Genomic DNA, 17308 nt, shown 5'->3' with positions numbered 1-17308 from the left:
GTTAAGATATATTAAGGAATAGTGATTTTTGCTTCCTGTTATTTTTGGTGTTACTTTCTATGTTTGTCTGGCTATCTTCTTTTGGATTTGTTGAAAGAAGATTACTTTCTTGCTTTTCCTAGGGTGTAGCTTCCCTCCTTGTGTTGGTGTTTTCCATCTATTATCCTTTGTAGGGCTGGATTTGTGGAAAGATATTGTGTAAATTTGGTTTGTCATGGAATATCTTGATTTCTCCATCTATGGTACTTGAGAGTTCTGCTGAGTATAGTAATCTGGGCTGGAATTTGTGTTCTCTTAGGGTATGACATCTGCCCAGGATCTTCTGGCTTTTATAGCCTCTGGTTAGAAGTCTGGTGTAATTCTGGTAGGCCTGCCTTTATATGTTATTTGACCTTTTTCCCTTACTGCTTTTAATATTCTTTTTGTTGTTGTTGTTTTTTGCTTTTGGTGTTTTGACTATAATGTGACAGAAGGAATTTTTTCTGGTCCAAACTGTTTACAGTTCTGTAGGCTTCTTGTATGTTTATGGCCATCTCTTTCTTTAAGTTAGGGAAGATTTCTTCTATAATTTAGCTGAAGATATTTACTGGCCCTTTAAGTTGGGAATCTTTGCTCTCTTCTATATCTATTATCCTTTTGTTTGGTCTTCTCGTTGTGTCCTGGATTTCCTGGATGTTTTGGGTTAGGAGCTTTTTGCTTTTTGCATTTTCTTTGACTGTTGTTTTGTCAATGTTTTCTATAGTATCTTCTGCCCCTGAGATTCTCTCTTCTATGTCTTGTATTCTGTTGATGATGCTTGCTTGCATCTATGACTCCTGATCTCTTTCCTAGGGTTTCTATCTCCTGGGTTGTATCCCTTTGTGATTTCTTTAGTGTTTCTTTTTTTTTTTAACATTTCATTATTTTTTATTAGGTATTTTCCTCATTTACATTTCCAATGCTATCCCAAAAGTCCTCCATACCCTCCCCCCCAATCCCCTACCCACCCACTCCCACTTCTTGGCCCTGACGTTCCCCTGTACTGAGGCATATAAAGTTTGCACGACCAATGGGCCTCTCTTTCCACTGATGGCCAACTAGGCCATCTTTTGATACATATGCAGCTAGAGACAAGAGCTCCGGGGTACTGGTTAGTTCATATTGTTGTTCCACCTATAGGGTTGCAGACCCCTTTAGCTCCTTGGGTACTTTCTCTAGCTCCTCCATTGGGGGCCCTGTGAACCATTCAATAGCTGACTGTGAGCATCCACTTCTGTGTGTGCTAGGCCCCGGCATAGTCTCACAAGAGACAACTCTGTCAGGTTCTTTAGTGTTTCTATTTCCAGTTTTAGATCCTGGATGGTTTTGTTCAATTTTTTTTACCTGTTTGGTTGTGTTTTCCCTTTCCTGTAATTCTTTAAAGGATTTTTGTGTTTCCTCTTTAAGGGATTCTACCTGTTTACCTGTGTTCTTCTGTATTTCTTTAAGGGAGTTATTTATGTCCTTCTTAAAGTCCTCTATCACCATCATGAGATGTGATTTTAAATCAGAGTCTTGCTTTTGCAGTATGTTGGTGTGGCCAGGGCTTGCTGTTGTGGGAGAACTGGGTTCTGATGATGCCAAGTACCCTTGGTTTCTGTTGCTTATGTTCTTGCCCTTGCCTCTCGCCATCTGGTTATCTCTGTTGTTACCTGGTCTTGCTGTCTCTGTCTGTGGCTTGTCCCTCCTGCAAGCCTGTGTGTCAGTATTACTGGGAGACCAGTTTTCTCTGGGAGGAATTTGGGTATGGAGAGCTGTGGCATAGGATCAGCTCTGGCATGTAGATAGAAACCAGAAGGATCCTGTCCCCTGCTGTTCCTTGGTTCCATTGTCCTGGTAGTTCTGCTAGAGTCTCTATTAGGCCAGGAATTTAAACCAAAGTGGTGGTCTTACCTGTGCTTACTCCTGGGAGACCAGCTCTCTCTTGCTGGTATTTGGGTATATAGTGCTGTGGCACAGAATCAGCTCTGGACACTCTGGCATAGGATTAGCCCCGGGCGCAGAGGGAAACAGGAAGGCTCCTATCCACCCAGGCTGCTTGTTGGTTCCTGTGTCCTGAGGGTTTGAGGCAGGTCCCTCTGTGCAGAAGTGGTGGTCTTACCTATACTCATAGGCTTGTCCACACTCCTCGGAGGCTCACTCTCTCTGGCCACTATTTGTGTATGGAGCTCTGTGACACGGGATCAGCTCTCAGATCATATAAATTCTTAACCCTTCTCTATTATGTGCCTCTCCTACATAATTTTATTTGTAGACATTGAGTGTCTTTCAGGAAAATTCATCTGTTACTGCAAAGGTACACTTGACTATAACCTCATGACCAAGAGATTAGAGAAACAGTGGTCTGGGAATTAAAATATGAAACCAAAGGTGAGGTGGCTCAGGGGTTAAAAGTATTTAATGTGAAGACTTGGTGACCTGAGGTTCATTCCTGGTTTTCACATAAAGGTAGAAGGAGAGAACTGACTTCACAAACTAGTCTTCTGACCGACCCTATGCTATATCATATAAGCACCCATACACACACACACTAACCAATAATGTTGAAAATAAAACCTAAAAGTTGGGGATAAAGCATGGCAAAGATGAATGACTTTTTATATCTTTGAGGAATTGATAAAGGGCCAGGAACCCACCAAAAGCAGATCATGGGATAGTCAGCATAAGCAGGATGCCAATGATGAGCTGTGTCTGACATGCACCTCCCATAAGGTTCACTTTGAAATAAGAATGAACATCAGATGGTGCTTTTTAACCTTAGACATGAAAAGATTTGAAGGTGTGAGGTAGCATGGGAAGAATTAGAGGAGGAGTGTGTGGGGCAGAGATGGTCATATTTCATTGCATACATATTTGAATTTCTCAAAAATAAAAACTTTAGAAGCATTTAAAAGTGTTCAAAGTAGTAGCATATTCTGCCAAGCAGTGTGCACAGAGAAAAGGCAAGTTTATAGTTCGGGAAAGTTATTTCACACTTCAAGAGACTTCAATATGGAATGATATATAATTTTATACTTTTGTAGCTTGAAGTAAATAAGAATTAAATTTAAAGTTTAAATTAAACCTTTATGACTAAATTTAATAAAAAAAGTACTTAAAGAGTCAGCCACACAAAGAGACAGAATATACATATTCCAGGCTAAGAACATAGTAGAGACAAAGATTTGGAAAAGAAAAGGCAACCACTGTATGAATAGAAGATGTGGAGGTGGGGGTGGGAGGAATTCACATGCATTTGTTATTGGAGAAAGGCATGGGAAGAAAAATATTCATTTTATAGGTTAGAAGAGATATATTTGCAGTGAATATTTTTCTTTGGTCTAATGGGTTTTTACCTGATATGTTCCAGTCCAGTTGACCCTTTAAGGTAATCATTTCTGGGTCATTGTGGATTGTTGGGAAGTCAGACTATAAGTAGGAAGAACATGTGCAATTTAGAAGGTAAATTTGGAAGGACTAATATTCGTCGGTAACAATGATCTCAGGAAATTAGTATCTGAGACAGTGGTATTTTGAATGCCAAATATCAGTGGTCAGAGCTCAAACCAAAAGCGGATAAGCGGAGGTGAGCCAGTGGTACAGGAGAGCATGGTAACACTTGAGAGGCTGGCACGCAGAACAGCCTGTGGTGGCAGGGAAGATACATGTTGGTAGGAAAATGAGAAGAAGTGTTTGGCAGGGGGCGGGTAGGTGAGAGGACAAAATAGACATGGTTTGTCATCTTTACATTTTCTCAATCAATCCAGAGGCAAGGTCCTATCAGTCTATATAAGCTGCTATCTTTTCCAAACCTATATTCTCTATATGACAATCTATCCTTCTGTGATAGTTTCCACATCAGTCTTTCTGTCGTGCAGTTTAATGCCTATCTGTTCTTTGTCCATTGAAGATTCCTGATTTTTATGAAAGTGTAAAATTTCCCATATATGTCCCATCTGCTCTTCTTGTTTTATCTCTCAATAACATTTCCTTATTCATCTGAGTTAGGAGACAGCAAACTATGGCCCATGAGCTAAATCTAGCTGGTATTTTATTTTTATAAGTGAAAATGTAAGAAAATCCAGCCATCCTAGTTCTTTTGTATATTGTAAGTAACTACTTTCCATGCTAAAATGTCAAATGGAGAGAAAGGCAAGCAGTTAAGAGCACTTGCTTTTTAGGTCCTCTGCAGCAGGGAATCAAATAACCTATTCTAGCTGCTCCCCCCCCCCCCATATTTCTCTGTCTCTGTATATATCTGTGTGTCTGTCTCTGTCTGTATCTCTCTCTGTCACACACACACGCACACACACACACACACACACGCATATACACTAAGAGTAATATAATATCTTTGAAAGTTTCAGATATTAAGGACAGCCCTACAGACCTTGTCCTTACTAAATATAAGAAACTTTCAAAAAAAAAATCCTCAGATGTTAACTCTATTGTCTTGGTGCCTTGGTATTAATCAAAATGAGTGGTTCAGTTTAACTTACCGAAAAGAGCATGGGCTATATTCAGATGGAATTGAGACAGGTCATCAAAGTCTGCTTTCTTCTCATTGTCATTGGGTGCATTAGTCAGGGTTTAACTGTTGTGAACAGACACCATGACCAAGACAAGTCTTGTAAAGGACAACATGTATTTAGGGCTGGCTTATAGGTTCAGAGGTTTAGTCCATTATCATCAAGGTGGGAGAATGGCAGCTTTTAGGCAGGCATGGTGCACACAGAGCTGAGATTTCTACATCTTCATCTGAAGGCAGCTAGCAGAAGACTGGCTTCCAGGCAGCTAGGATGAGGGTCTTAAAGCCCACACCCACAGAGACACACTGATTCCAACAAGGCCACACCTTCTAATAGTGCCACTTCCTGGGCTAAGCATATACAAACCATAACATGGGATTAGCCTAACATGGGCTAAAGTATATGCTTCTGATACATGGGAAATCTTCAACCTTCTTGTATCTTTCTCTCTGCTCTTTTGCTTTATTAGTTTTTTGCTCTGTTCCCTTTTACCCTATATCCCTACCTCCCTAATCCTTTCATGTATTACTCAAGTGAAAACTTTGCTTATTCCCAATATCTATATGTGAGTTTTTTCTTTACCCATTATCCTATGTTCTTCATCCCTTATAGAATATGAGTTCATTAAGAATTAGCAGTTACATTACTACTTCTTAGTGAACACACACACACACCATCTGTTTTATACCTTAAATACATCATTCAATTGAAGCCTCAGAAAATTGGACATAGTACTACCGGAGGATCCCGCAATACCTCTCCTGGGCATATATCCAGAAGAAGTTCCAACCGGTAAGAAGGACACATGCTCCACTATGTTCATAGCAGCCTTATTTATAATAGCCAGAAGCTGGAAAGAACCCAGATGTCCCTCAACAGAGGAATGGATACAGAAAATGTGGTACATTTACACAATGGAGTACTACTCAGCTATTAAAAAGAATGAATTTATGAAATTCCTAGACAAATGGATGGGCATCATCCTGAGTGAGGTAACCCAATCACAAAAGAACTCATACAATATGTACTCACTGATAAGTGGCTATTATCCCAGAAACTTAGAATACCCAAGATATAAGATACAATTTGCAAAACACATGAAACTCAAGAAGAACAAAGACCAAAGTGTGGACACTTTGCCCCTTCTTAGAATTGGGAACAAAACACCCATGGAAGGAGTTACAAAGTTTGGAGCTGAGACGAAAGGATGGACTATCTAGAAACTGCCATATCCAGGGATCCATCCCATAATCAGCTTCCAAACGCTGACACCATTGCATACACTAGCAAGATTTTGCTGAAAGGACCCACCCAGATAGAGCTGTCTCTTTTGAGACTATGCTGGGGCCTAGCAAACACAGAAGTGGTTGCTCACAGTCAGCTATTGGATGCATCACAGGGCCCCCAATGGAGGAGCTAGAGAAAGTACCCAAGGAGCTAAAGGGATCTGCAACCCTATAGGTAGAACAACAATATGAACTACCCAGTACCCCCTGGAGCTCGTGTTTCTAGCTGCATATGTATCAGAAGATGGCCTAGTTGGCCATCAGTGGAAAGAGAGGCCCATTGTCATGCAAACTTTATCTGCCTCAGTACAGGGGAAAGCCAGGGCCAAGAAGTGGCAGTGGGTGGGGGAGGGTATGGGGGACTTTTGGGATAGCATTGGAAATGTAAATGAAATAAATACCTAATTAAAAGATAAATAAAAGGGAGCATTGAGTGTGTACTGACAATTTTAATGGAAATTTCCTCAGGAAGTACCCCATAGATGGTCAGGTCATCAAAGGGGCAGGGTGACAAATGGACAAAGGTTCAAGCAGAGCTAATCATTTTGGAATTTTCTGCTTTATAATATTTTGTGATATAACTAATATTTTGAGAAATTCGAAGTGCTTGCACTGGTTTTTCATTGCTACATAAAAAATTTCAAAATGTAACTGGTCAGATTAACCTATTTATTATTTGGCACAACTTCTGAGAGTCAGGAATTCAGGAGGAGCTTGGCTGAGTGTCTCAGACTCAGGCTTTTTCTGGACTTGAGCTGTTAGATGAGATGGTAGCATTGGGAAGCTTGACTGGACTTCTGGCTCACTCATGTGCGGGCATCACGCAAACTTACTATATAGACTTCTTAGAAATGCTCACAATATGGCTTCTCCTAGAGCAAAGAGAAAAATAAGCACACATCAGTGACCAAGAAATTAGAGTGACGTCAGTTATTGTGCATTGTCCATTTTACTGGCTTGACCATATCCATGGAATTCAACCCTATATCTTACACATGAAGAAGTACACTGAGGAAAGAATACCGGAGGCATTGGGGTCACTGGAGCTGTCTTAAGGCTATCTGGCATTACTTGATACAGCTAAGCTGAGAAGTATTTATTCCAGAGGAATAGTGTTTGCTTGTCCTTGTGAATGAAATTGGTGCTACATACTTGGCAACAAAGTAATTAACTTTCAAGATGAGATTTGAGAATCTGCTACTACTAAGGATGACTACCATTCATCTCCAGCCACAAGACTAAAGCGCCTTGGCTGCGGTTACACCCCATGGTGTATTATAGAATGCAGATTTGTTCATTTGCCTTTCTCACTTCTGTTAAGATCTGAGTTTGACTTTTCCCTTCTACTCATTCAGATTATTTTGAAGATAAAATGAACAAAGACACAGAGACAGAAAATTCTTCAGCAGTGGATTCAGAAAACTTTGGTGAAACTAATGATATCTTAAATATGGTAATTATTTCCTGGCTATTAGATATGAGTTATGTGAATTTTAATTACTTGTGAACTGGTGTGTATATATACTCTTTATATCTTTTATGTGTTAAAAGCTGACTTCGTTACTATTTAATAGTACATATTAATATTAGTGAATTTCACTGTGTTATTTCCATCCCTGCGTAAATCAACCTTTGATCATGTGTACCCTCCTTTTCACCATGTTGCCCTACTCTAGTTCCTTTCAGCTACCCCATATCCTTCACTTAACAGTCTCTGAAGGGACTCTAGCCAAAGTGAACATGGCAAACATGGCCTTGCCCTTCTCCCCATTCCCTCTGCCTTGCTTAAAATTGTTAGATTATATTCCTAAAGCCAAGGTCTATTCCCTTATTTAGCTGCTTCTTCCTCTGCAATCGAAAGCCCCCTTTGGCTACCTTAATTAACCTGCCCAATCAATTATCCTAACACAGCTTTCTCCTTGTACCTTTAAAACCTGCCCTTTTCCTGTGTGCCGTATGTGTCGCCTCTATCCGGACTCAATGTTTTGTCTTCCACAACAAATAGCCCTCCTCCTTCTCCCTTGTTCCCTTCCTCTTCTCCCTCATCCTCTACCTCCTGCCTTTCTCTCTTATCCCTTCCCTTTGTCTCTCTGAAGCAAACACATCTCCTTTGTGCTGAGAACTTGCTCTTGGAGTCCTGAGCCAATACTACTTCCTTCACCTTCCCTTGAAGTTGTGTAGTGATTTGATAGTCTTTGAGAACTATTATTTAGCTTTCATGTATTTCCTTGCTACTGATTTATATTATTTTCTATTTTACTCCATATGGTCTGATAAGATATCATACATTAAAATGTTTTTGAATTTTGTACAGTTTTCTTTGACCTTATATATGGTCTATTTTAGAATAAATTCTGTATGCTGATGTCAACAAATGTACACTCTACATCTGTTGAAATATTTGTTAAATCCACTTATTCTATAATATAATTTATCAATAACATTACTGTGTTGATTGTTTGCTTGCATAAGAATGTACTACTGAAGTCACCACTATTATTGTGTTAGAGCCAATTTTATTAAAAAAGAAGTGAGTGCTTCAGTATTTGGCACTTAGGAAGGAAAGGGATTTTACTTCACATTTCACTCACAGTTCTCTACATCAGCTCATCATCAAAAGCATTGAGGGCAGGAATTTAAGCAGGGCAGGACCCTGGAGACAGGAGCTGATGCAGAGGCCATGAAGGAGTGCTGCTTACTAGCTTGCTCCCCGACCTGTTCAGCCTGCTTTTCTTGTAGAAGCCAGGATTAGTTGCCACAATGTGCTGGGCCCTCCCACATCAATTATTGAGAAAATGCCTTACAGGCTTGCCTATAGTCTAATCTTATGGGGACATTTCCTTGATTGGGGTTCCCTTCGCTCAGATGACTTTAGGTTATGTCAAGTTGACATGAAACTAGCCAATACACTAGGTGTGGTAATTTTGATTGGCAGTTATTTTTTTATTAATGCAATGAAATATATTATCATTCCATTCTCCCTAGTCTTTAGGTCCTGCTGATAAATTTTATCTTATTCTAATTGATTTGCCTTTAAATAAAACTGAGTGCCTCTCTCATAGCTTGTTTGTTGGTGGTTGATTTTGAGGTGGGGGTCCCATTCTGTAGCCATTTTGTTTGAGAATTCACACTCTAGTCCATGTTGGCCTTGAACTTATGATGGCCTAAAGGCCACAGCCTTCATAACATGTTTTTATATGGAGGTCTACACATTTGTTGGAGTGGCTGTGTCTTACACTATTATGTGAGACCCTCCTTAGTAAGCACACCTAGTCTTACGGTATAACTGGAGGTCTCAGTTTGTTGTTAGTGTTGATTTCAAGTGCAATTGAACTTCTTAGTATAAAGAGCTTGTAGAACATCTGGCAGTGATCAGTTTTTGACCTGATGTGTGTAGTGTCAGTCTGGTAAACCCACACACTCTCTGTGCAGTCACACAACGCCATCACACAGAATCTTACACAATTCTCCTTCTCAAGCTTCTGACAGTTGGGCTCTAAAGATTTCTATTTTCAAGGAAACCTCTTTCCTTTCAGCTCAACATTGTATTCTACTTCCCCCCTGCACAGAATTCTCGGGGCATTGCGTCAATATGTCTTCTTCCTGGCCAGCCTGACTCTAGGCTAATGCCCACTGAGCTAGTACAATATTGCCTGACAACTATTGTGCAGCTTTTGCTGGGGAGACATGAACAGACATGTATTCATTACATACAGGGAACTAACAACAGACTAAAGTAACAGTACTACCAATGTCCCACTTGGAGACCCAATGAGTTTATTGTGGGTTACTTACAAGAATGAGGGTGAGGGGTTAAGTACACATGCATAGATGACTCCAAGGTCGTCTATGAAGATGCTATGACTGAAAATCCCATCTCAGGGTGTGTGTGTGATGCTGCCCAACAATTGCCTCTCTAGAACCCCCTTGATAACTTAAAGGTAGCTCAGCAGGCCAGAGAGCCTCCTCTTACCAGTCGTCCTTACTGCTTATGCAACCTGGAAGGAGGGATTGGGGGAATCTCACAAGTTTCACTGACTCCTTGAGGCTTGTGATTTGTTTCAGCTGTGGCACTAATTACTATTCACCAGTCATCTTCAGAACTATAAGAAATTACACTCATGGGCTAGGGAAGACACACAGTCTAGCTAGTCAAGACTCTTAAAATTAGCACAGAAAGCTCTCTCTGAAGAATTTCTCCATATTTCCAAGATTATTCTCAGGTGCTGTAACTGGAGAACCATCTTGGGATGGTTTACTAAGATCAACAGCTCTAGGAATTAAAGCCTCCTATATTTTTCTATCTTCGCAACCATGTTGTGTAGCAATTTCCTTCCAATCAAAGCATTCCAACTTGTAGAGAAGCTCATTAAGACTTAGGAAGAAACAAATATAAGCTCCTAGGCTCAGGAACACACATGACTCATTGTTTTCTCTCATGCATGGATTCCTGACTGAAAAGAGAAAGATGACATGAAAGTGGCAAGAGGACTCTTTAGGGGGCAGGGGCAGGGGCATGCGAAGGTGGTAGAAGGATGTGTGTGGCTGAAGCACACATTGTTCATGCATGGGAATGCCATGAGGAGACATAGTATTTTCTTGAATTGGGAAACAGTTTTATCCTTTTACATCTAGGCCTATAAAGAGTGAAACCAGAAATCTGTTAGCTCCTGCTAGGCAGTTCCATATCCCTGAGTTCCAGAGTCTGGCCCAGTGGTGTTCACCAGGGCATTTTGTCTTTCCCTGTTACCCTCCCAGAGCAACCACCCAACCCACCTCTAAGAGTCTGTCACTACAATATTACATTCCACCATCCGCCTTTCTTCATCCTCCTAAAGAACTAGGAAAGGCTCCTCTCTTGCTTCTAATATGGAAAAGTTGAAAGGCACTGGCTTGCTTTAAGCTCTATTTTGCATATTAAGTCTATTCATGATGTTCTAAGTAGCTTTTCTCTCCTAATATCATTAGTATGGTAGTGTGGATAGATTGCATTAATGCCTGGATTTCTTTACATTCGTTATTCATTTGTAGTTTTCCATTTACCTAGAAGACATATTCTTATTTATTTCAGACACATATGATGACTACGAGTTCCAATGAGAAGTTATTAGATTTTTCACCAATTCAAAAACAACAGGTATAACACATAGCTGTTATTGTTGTTGTTGTTGTTGTTATATTACTGTTATTGTTGTGGGTAAGAATGTTTTATTATTTCTTTAAAAACTTTTTATTATTTCTTTAAAAACTTTTTGGAAAGAAGACTTATATTGAAATTTAAAGGGCAGGATTGCGACGTAGATGATTCCTATTTGGTTTCTTTTATTCATAGCTATTTCCTCATAGATTTTAACTGCTACAATTTGCTCTTCCAGTTAGTTACCTGCCCTATGATAATGATTCTTCTCAACTGAGCACTAGATCCTCAGTCATCTTAGCTCTTGCTTTGGGGAAGAGGTTAGTAGTTTTCAGAATGGACCTCAGAATTTGCTTGTGAATGACTTGGCCTGAGTCACTATGCTGACTTATCTGGAGAATATTCACATTGTTTCTTTGTGTTCACTAGTTGATAATCATTTTGTAATAGGGAAGGATTAGCATAAAACAGAATAAAATGAAATTGGAAATTAGTGAGAGGCTATAAATAGGTAAGAAAGAGAGTTTAGTTAGTAACAGTGTTAGTAACAAAAAGTCAGTCTGTGATTTTCCCAACTTAGATAAATGAAGGCATGCTGGGCAGCCTTTTTGCTCTTAATGACTTTAGGGGCCAATGAAACAAAAATAAGAGGTGTTTGGCAGTTAATAAAATAAGCAGTTGACTCTGGCTTAGGGAATCGTGTAATTTCTGTTTTCTACTGCCTTTGCTACCTTGTTTGTTTAAAAATTCTTAAAGACAGATCCTACAAAATGCAGGAAGATCCTGCTTAACTATAAAAATGCATAGCCAGCCCTCGAAAGGTGAGAGGCACAGTGAGGAATAGCATGCTTTTCACCATGGGCGAGCACTCCATGTCTTGGTGGCTTACTCTGCCGCAAGCAGGGCCTTAGTTTCTAGGAGATGCTAGACAGAGTTTCGCTGAGTTGCTTGGAAAAGAAAGGTAGCTACATTTAGAAATAAGTTCTAGCAGCTGGGCCTGACTGCCTTAGGATTATAAAAACAACTTTCAAATTAAAACGTTTCTAGAAACAGTAGAAATGGAAATCCTTTTTTAAGAAAACTGATGTATTGTCCATATTTCAAATCTTTTATATTAGATGCTGTCAGGCCTACTTTAATGAGTAAAAAGATTGCATTTGTTATACTGTTTTTGAATATTAGCTTGTTAATTCCTAACTCCTGTTTCTAAGAATTTATTTGGCAAATACTATGAACCACTAGATGTAGCATGTTTCCCAGTTTCTAAAGTTTGAATTAATGAGCTTTCAATGCATAAGCTTGTAGATTAAAATCTTTGCAGTAATTTATATAACTATGATGCCTTTGTCAACTAATAATAGTATGATGGTTACTTCAAAAACTTTACAGAATCAAGACACATTTGAGAAAGTGATGGAAAGTACACCGTGCACTGAAAATGAGGATAGTTATGAATATGAAGAAATGTCAAAAATAAAAGAAGTGACAGTGTACAAACAATATTTAGCAAAAGGGATCTACATGATACGACCAGCCGAGATTCTGGAAGCATTTTCAGATGAGGAAGTGGGTAATGGCCTAGACCAGGTGGAGGAGCCGCGGGTCTTCACTGATGGAAAGGGCTTACAAAGCAAGCAAGTAGGAAAGGAAAGTGATGAAGAAATAGTCTCTGAGAAGAAAACTGAGGTGATGGAAGTGGCAGATGTGAAAAAGATTAGAGAAAGTGAAGAGAACTCAAAATCAGATTCACTTTTTGATGACTTACCAGATAAAACCATGAATTCTGAGAGTGAAGACAATAAAGATATTGCTGAGGAAAGGAGAAGCAGTGAGCAGAATATGACCTTTGACAGTGAAACAGAATTGGTAGAAGAACCAGACAGTTACATGGAATGTGAGAGGCACAGTGAGCAAGACAGTGCTGAGGAGTTGGAGCAGCCCAAGCTAGTAGAATATAGTAGCGAAGAGAAAGATGAGAAAGATGAGAAAGATGACGATGAAGTGGAGACTGAGAACTTATGGTACGACAGGAACTGTACTGAGCAAGAAACTGAGAATGTATTCAGAGCAACCAGATTTTTCCCAAAGTTCGATCTTAAGCATGATCATTTGTCAGGGATACCAGAGGAGCAGGAAGGACCAGAGGATTCAGAAGGAAATGTAGTAGTGGAGCAAGTAGTACAGGCACAAAAGGAAAATTTGGAATTTGAAGGAGACAGAAAGGAGGCAAAAGCAGAAGCCCCATCAGATGTCATTACAGAAAAAGAGGTGAGTGAAAGTGAGAGAGAGTCAGGGGGGGAGAGAGAGGACGGATCTGAGGGTGACGGGGATCAAATCTGTGAGAAGGTGAGTTTAGAAACAGAGCATTTACAAAGGGCACAGGGAAAACAAGAGAGGAAGAAAGGTAAGGATAAAAGAGCAAGGTGCATCCTGGATATGAAAGAGAGAGAAGAGGATAAAGGATGGGAGAAAGGGAGTGAAGGAGGAGACAAAATGAAGAGGGATGAAGGAAACCAAGAGAAAAGGAAGAAAGAGATGGAAGAAAGAGATGCAGGAGATGAAAGAAGTGAAGAAGAGGAAGGGGAGGAAGAAGAGCCAGAAGAGGGGGAAAAAGAGGAAGGAGGAGAGGAAGAAGAAGGCACATCAGAGGATCAAAGTAGGGAGGATGAAGGAGATAGGCAAGAGAAAGAAGGGAGAAGGGAGGGGAAGGGAAGGCAAGAAGATGGGAGAGAAGGGTGGAAGGAAGGAGAGGAGCAAGAACAGGAGGAGGAAATAGAGGAAGGTGAAGAGGAAGAGAGGGAAGGAGAGGAAGAAGGGGGAGAGGAAGAGGGGGAAGGCGAGGGGGAGAGAGAGGAAGAAGGGGAGGGAGAGGAAGAGGGGGAGGGAGAGGAAGAAGGGGAGGGAGAGGAAGAGGGGGAGGGAGAGGAAGAAGGGGAGGGAGAGGAAGAGGGGGAGGGAGAGGAAGAAGGGGAGGGAGAGGAAGAAGGGGAGGGAGAGGAAGATGGGGAGGGAGAGGAAGATGGGGAGGGAGAGGAAGAAGGGGAGGGAGAGGAAGAAGGGGAGGGAGAGGAAGAAGGGGAAGGAGAGGAAGAAGGGGAGGGGGAGGGAGAAGAGGAGGGGAGGGAGAGGAAGAAGGGGAGGGAGAGGAAGAAGGGGAGGGAGAGGAAGAAGGGGAGGGAGAGGAAGAAGGTGGGGAAGATGATGAAGGAGAGGAGCTAGAAAAGAAGAAAGGAGATATTACAGAGGAAGAAGAGGAGGAGGAAGAGGGACAAGAAGGGGATGAAAGAGAAAGGGAAGAACACGGAAGTTGTGAGGATGATGTGGAGGAAGATAAAACATATGACAGGGAAGAAGGGGAATACAAGAAGGCAATTGGAAAAGTTGCTGATAATGAAAGTCAGGAAGACAGAAAACAATCCCCAAAAGTAAGTAAAATAAATGGGTCTATGAAATATGGCAGACATGGCACATACTCAGAAAAGCCCATTACTAACCTAGGGAAAACACAGCCGTCTAAAATGCCAATGGAGTCCAGACAACTTGTAGAGAATGGCCTCCTAGGCTCCGAACGATTCTGGAGTGATGTTTTACCACTTTATCTGGAATTGAAGTAACAGGGAAGTCATCTCCATGCCTGATGCGTAATAGGTAGACATTACATTTCATTCAACTCATCTGTTACTATAGAATGTGGTTGAAAAAACAGACAACTGATGACATTTGTACTAAGGTGTCAAAGGCAACAGGAGACAGTGTTAAGTCTTGATTCCTCCTCAGCTCATATCTTGTGTTCTGTCCCCAAATTACTAATCCGTAACTAAAATATTATTAAAAGGCATTTTGTTATAATAAACATTTATATTCCTCATTAATGGTTTATATACTAGAAGCCTACTATAAGTAATATATATACATATACACACACACATATATACACATACACACACACACACACACACACACACACATATATATATTCATTCCAGTCTGTTTAAAAAGTACAGATATTTAAGGGCTATCAAAACTTCTGATTTTTAATAAATATTTTAGTACCCCTTTTCCGTCTCTATGACTGAAAATATTTTTGTAAGAAGTGATGATAGTTTAAAACTAAGGTAGAAAATTGGTATTTTAAAAAATGACATTTGTCCCTTTCCCTTTTTTGTACCCTTTGATAGAAATCTATAACGTGACAGCTATGTTCAGGTCTTAGAGACTTAATGATGTGATCTCTTTTGATTGCTGTCTAGGCATGTGACAAAATAGCTTATGAATTGAGTAGCTGAAACACATAAAATAGGGCTCATAGAAGTTTAGGCGTTTCAAGAAATAAAACTAAGCACCTATGCTCATTTGTCTGCTCTTAAAAGTAATAATTTCAATGTCTCCTGTCTTCTGTAATTTGAAATTTCTGAATTCAAGTGATTTCTGTACTAACTTTGCCATCAGAGCTTCCATTCTCATTGTGTGTTATGCAGCCTCAATGGATTTTCACTGACTTCTGTAATTCTGTTGCTTATCAGAATGTTTCAGGTAAAATAAAGATTAAATGTATGCACTCGGTATTGCTTGTGGAAGAAAAACTGTCTAAACTAGATAGTAAATTTCTAAAAGTCACATTTGATTAGATCTATATAATGTAGCTATTTTGGTTGTGTATTTTCACCTTTTTTTCAGTTGCTTTTCTTTCTCAGCCTGTTCCATACCTTCATTGTAAATGTTGTGTGCTTGAACTCCATACATCTGATTCTCTCTAAGAAGGAGCATGAGATGGCCAGGAATCCAATGAAGTAGCATTTCCTAGAGCAGTCTGTAATTAGAACCTGCAGGTAGTATCCCTGAGTATCGGACTACACTGATTTGACACTGCAGCCCTTGGCCAAGTCGACCACATTCTACTGTTTGTAGAGTAGAATTAGCAGTATGATAAGGTGTGTGCACCAAAGGTGATCATTTAAGAATAGTTTTGAAATGATTAAATAAAGGGGGTGGCAGGCATGAAGTGCATAAAGGAAATTCATAAGAGAATGCCGGAAGGATAAGAAGCTAAACTTCCAGTCATGTCAAAGGTGGGGGTGGGGGAGCATAGGTTTTCCTTGAAGAGACTAGCCCAGGAGTACTGAAGTTATATTCTAAAAGTACATCTGCTTCACTGTTTGAACTGATAGAGATAGCCACTTTGAAGCAGCATTTCTGACCAGTTTCATGACATTTCCCTGCTCCAAAACGTGTGGTGTCCTTTTGAAGTAATAGTTCCTACAAGGTACAGTCAAAAGAGCATTTATGTAGTCATTTTGCCTCCAGGGCCCTACTGACAAATTGTGCTTTCAGGCTGTTATGAAGTCACACCAGCTTCTTTGGCTTTGTCGATGTCTGTTTTGGTGTGTGTTTGGTTGGTTTTGGTTTTGTTTTCTAGGAATGTACAGAATTAGGATGTGAGACCTAAGGAATTCCGTAGGAAGAGCATTGTTAGAGCTTTATCACACTATAATTCTTGCTATCCCTACTCCTTAATTTAAGACAGAAGCCTTAAGTTTAGTCACAAGAATCACCTAGTCTTCAAGCAGTTCTATGGAAGTGAGCACTAGCCCTAACATGCTAACTTTCTCTGCCCAGTGTTCAGTGAACACTTAGTAAATCACACATTGTGGCAGGCCCAATACACTCAAAAGTTTATGGTGAGGAGTTTGTTGGTGGTTAGTGATACATTGAGACAGGGTATAAAAGAACACAAACTTTCATAAGTAGAGGTTATTTTTGTATACATCTCATTAGAGAATTAGAAACGTAAGTGAAGAATAAGACCACTTGGCCCCTCCTGACTTGGGAGCTGGTTATGTAGATCTCAGTAGTTCGTCCTTCCTTGTTTGTTTCTGAGACGGTCTCTCATAGCCTAGGCTTACTATGTAGCCAAGGATGGCCTTGAGCTTCTGAGACTTCAGTTGCTACCTCTCCAGTGCTGGGATTACAGGCATGGTAAATCTGCTAGGTGCTCAAGTACTTGCTTTAGTTTACTGGTCATTACTGGGGTAAAAGTGAGGCATTAACCCTGTAGAATCTCTTAAGTTACTGTTTCCTAATGTGGACTCTGTCAGAAAGGGACCTTCAGGTAAGCTGCAAAGGATTTCTGCAGAGCATCTCTGGCTGTTCAACAACAGCCCTCAAGGTGAGTAGTGCTAAAGTGTGTGTTGATTGATAATGATTGACTGTAGAGATGAGTTTACATGCGTGTGTGCTCTCTCCAACCAATGCTTCAGTAAGGGAAGGCATTGTCATATTTTTCTTCATTCTTTTCATTGTGAAAATTCAATGTTCTGTGTTATGATTAGTTCCTAACATAGAGCTTAATAACTGGTACA

At 40.2% G+C, this 17308-nt stretch overlaps 1 protein-coding gene across 5 annotated transcripts in view; it reads left to right on the top strand.

The window, feature by feature from the left end:
- The window catches only part of Rpgr (retinitis pigmentosa GTPase regulator), a 58580-nt gene that overhangs the window by 27576 nt on the left and 13696 nt on the right, over positions 1 to 17308 (top strand). For 2 of the 5 annotated variants that reach the window (NM_001177950.1, NM_001177951.1), the window contains exons 12-14: positions 7168 to 7265; positions 10884 to 10949; positions 12339 to 13217. In NM_001177950.1, coding sequence (NP_001171421.1) covers positions 7168 to 7265; positions 10884 to 10949; positions 12339 to 13217 — 1043 coding nt within the window. Of the gene's footprint in view, positions 1 to 7167; positions 8255 to 10883; positions 10950 to 12338; positions 13218 to 17308 lie in introns of those variants that run through there. The other 3 variants (NM_011285.2, NM_001177952.1, NM_001177953.1) reach the window with 2 other exon arrangements.

This window comes from Mus musculus, chromosome X (genome assembly GCF_000001635.26).
Source record: "Mus musculus strain C57BL/6J chromosome X, GRCm38.p6 C57BL/6J".
NCBI classification, from domain to species: domain Eukaryota; kingdom Metazoa; phylum Chordata; class Mammalia; order Rodentia; family Muridae; genus Mus; species Mus musculus.
The sequence above is the reverse complement of the archived record's forward strand: the minus strand, read 5'-3'. Positions and strand labels throughout refer to the sequence as shown.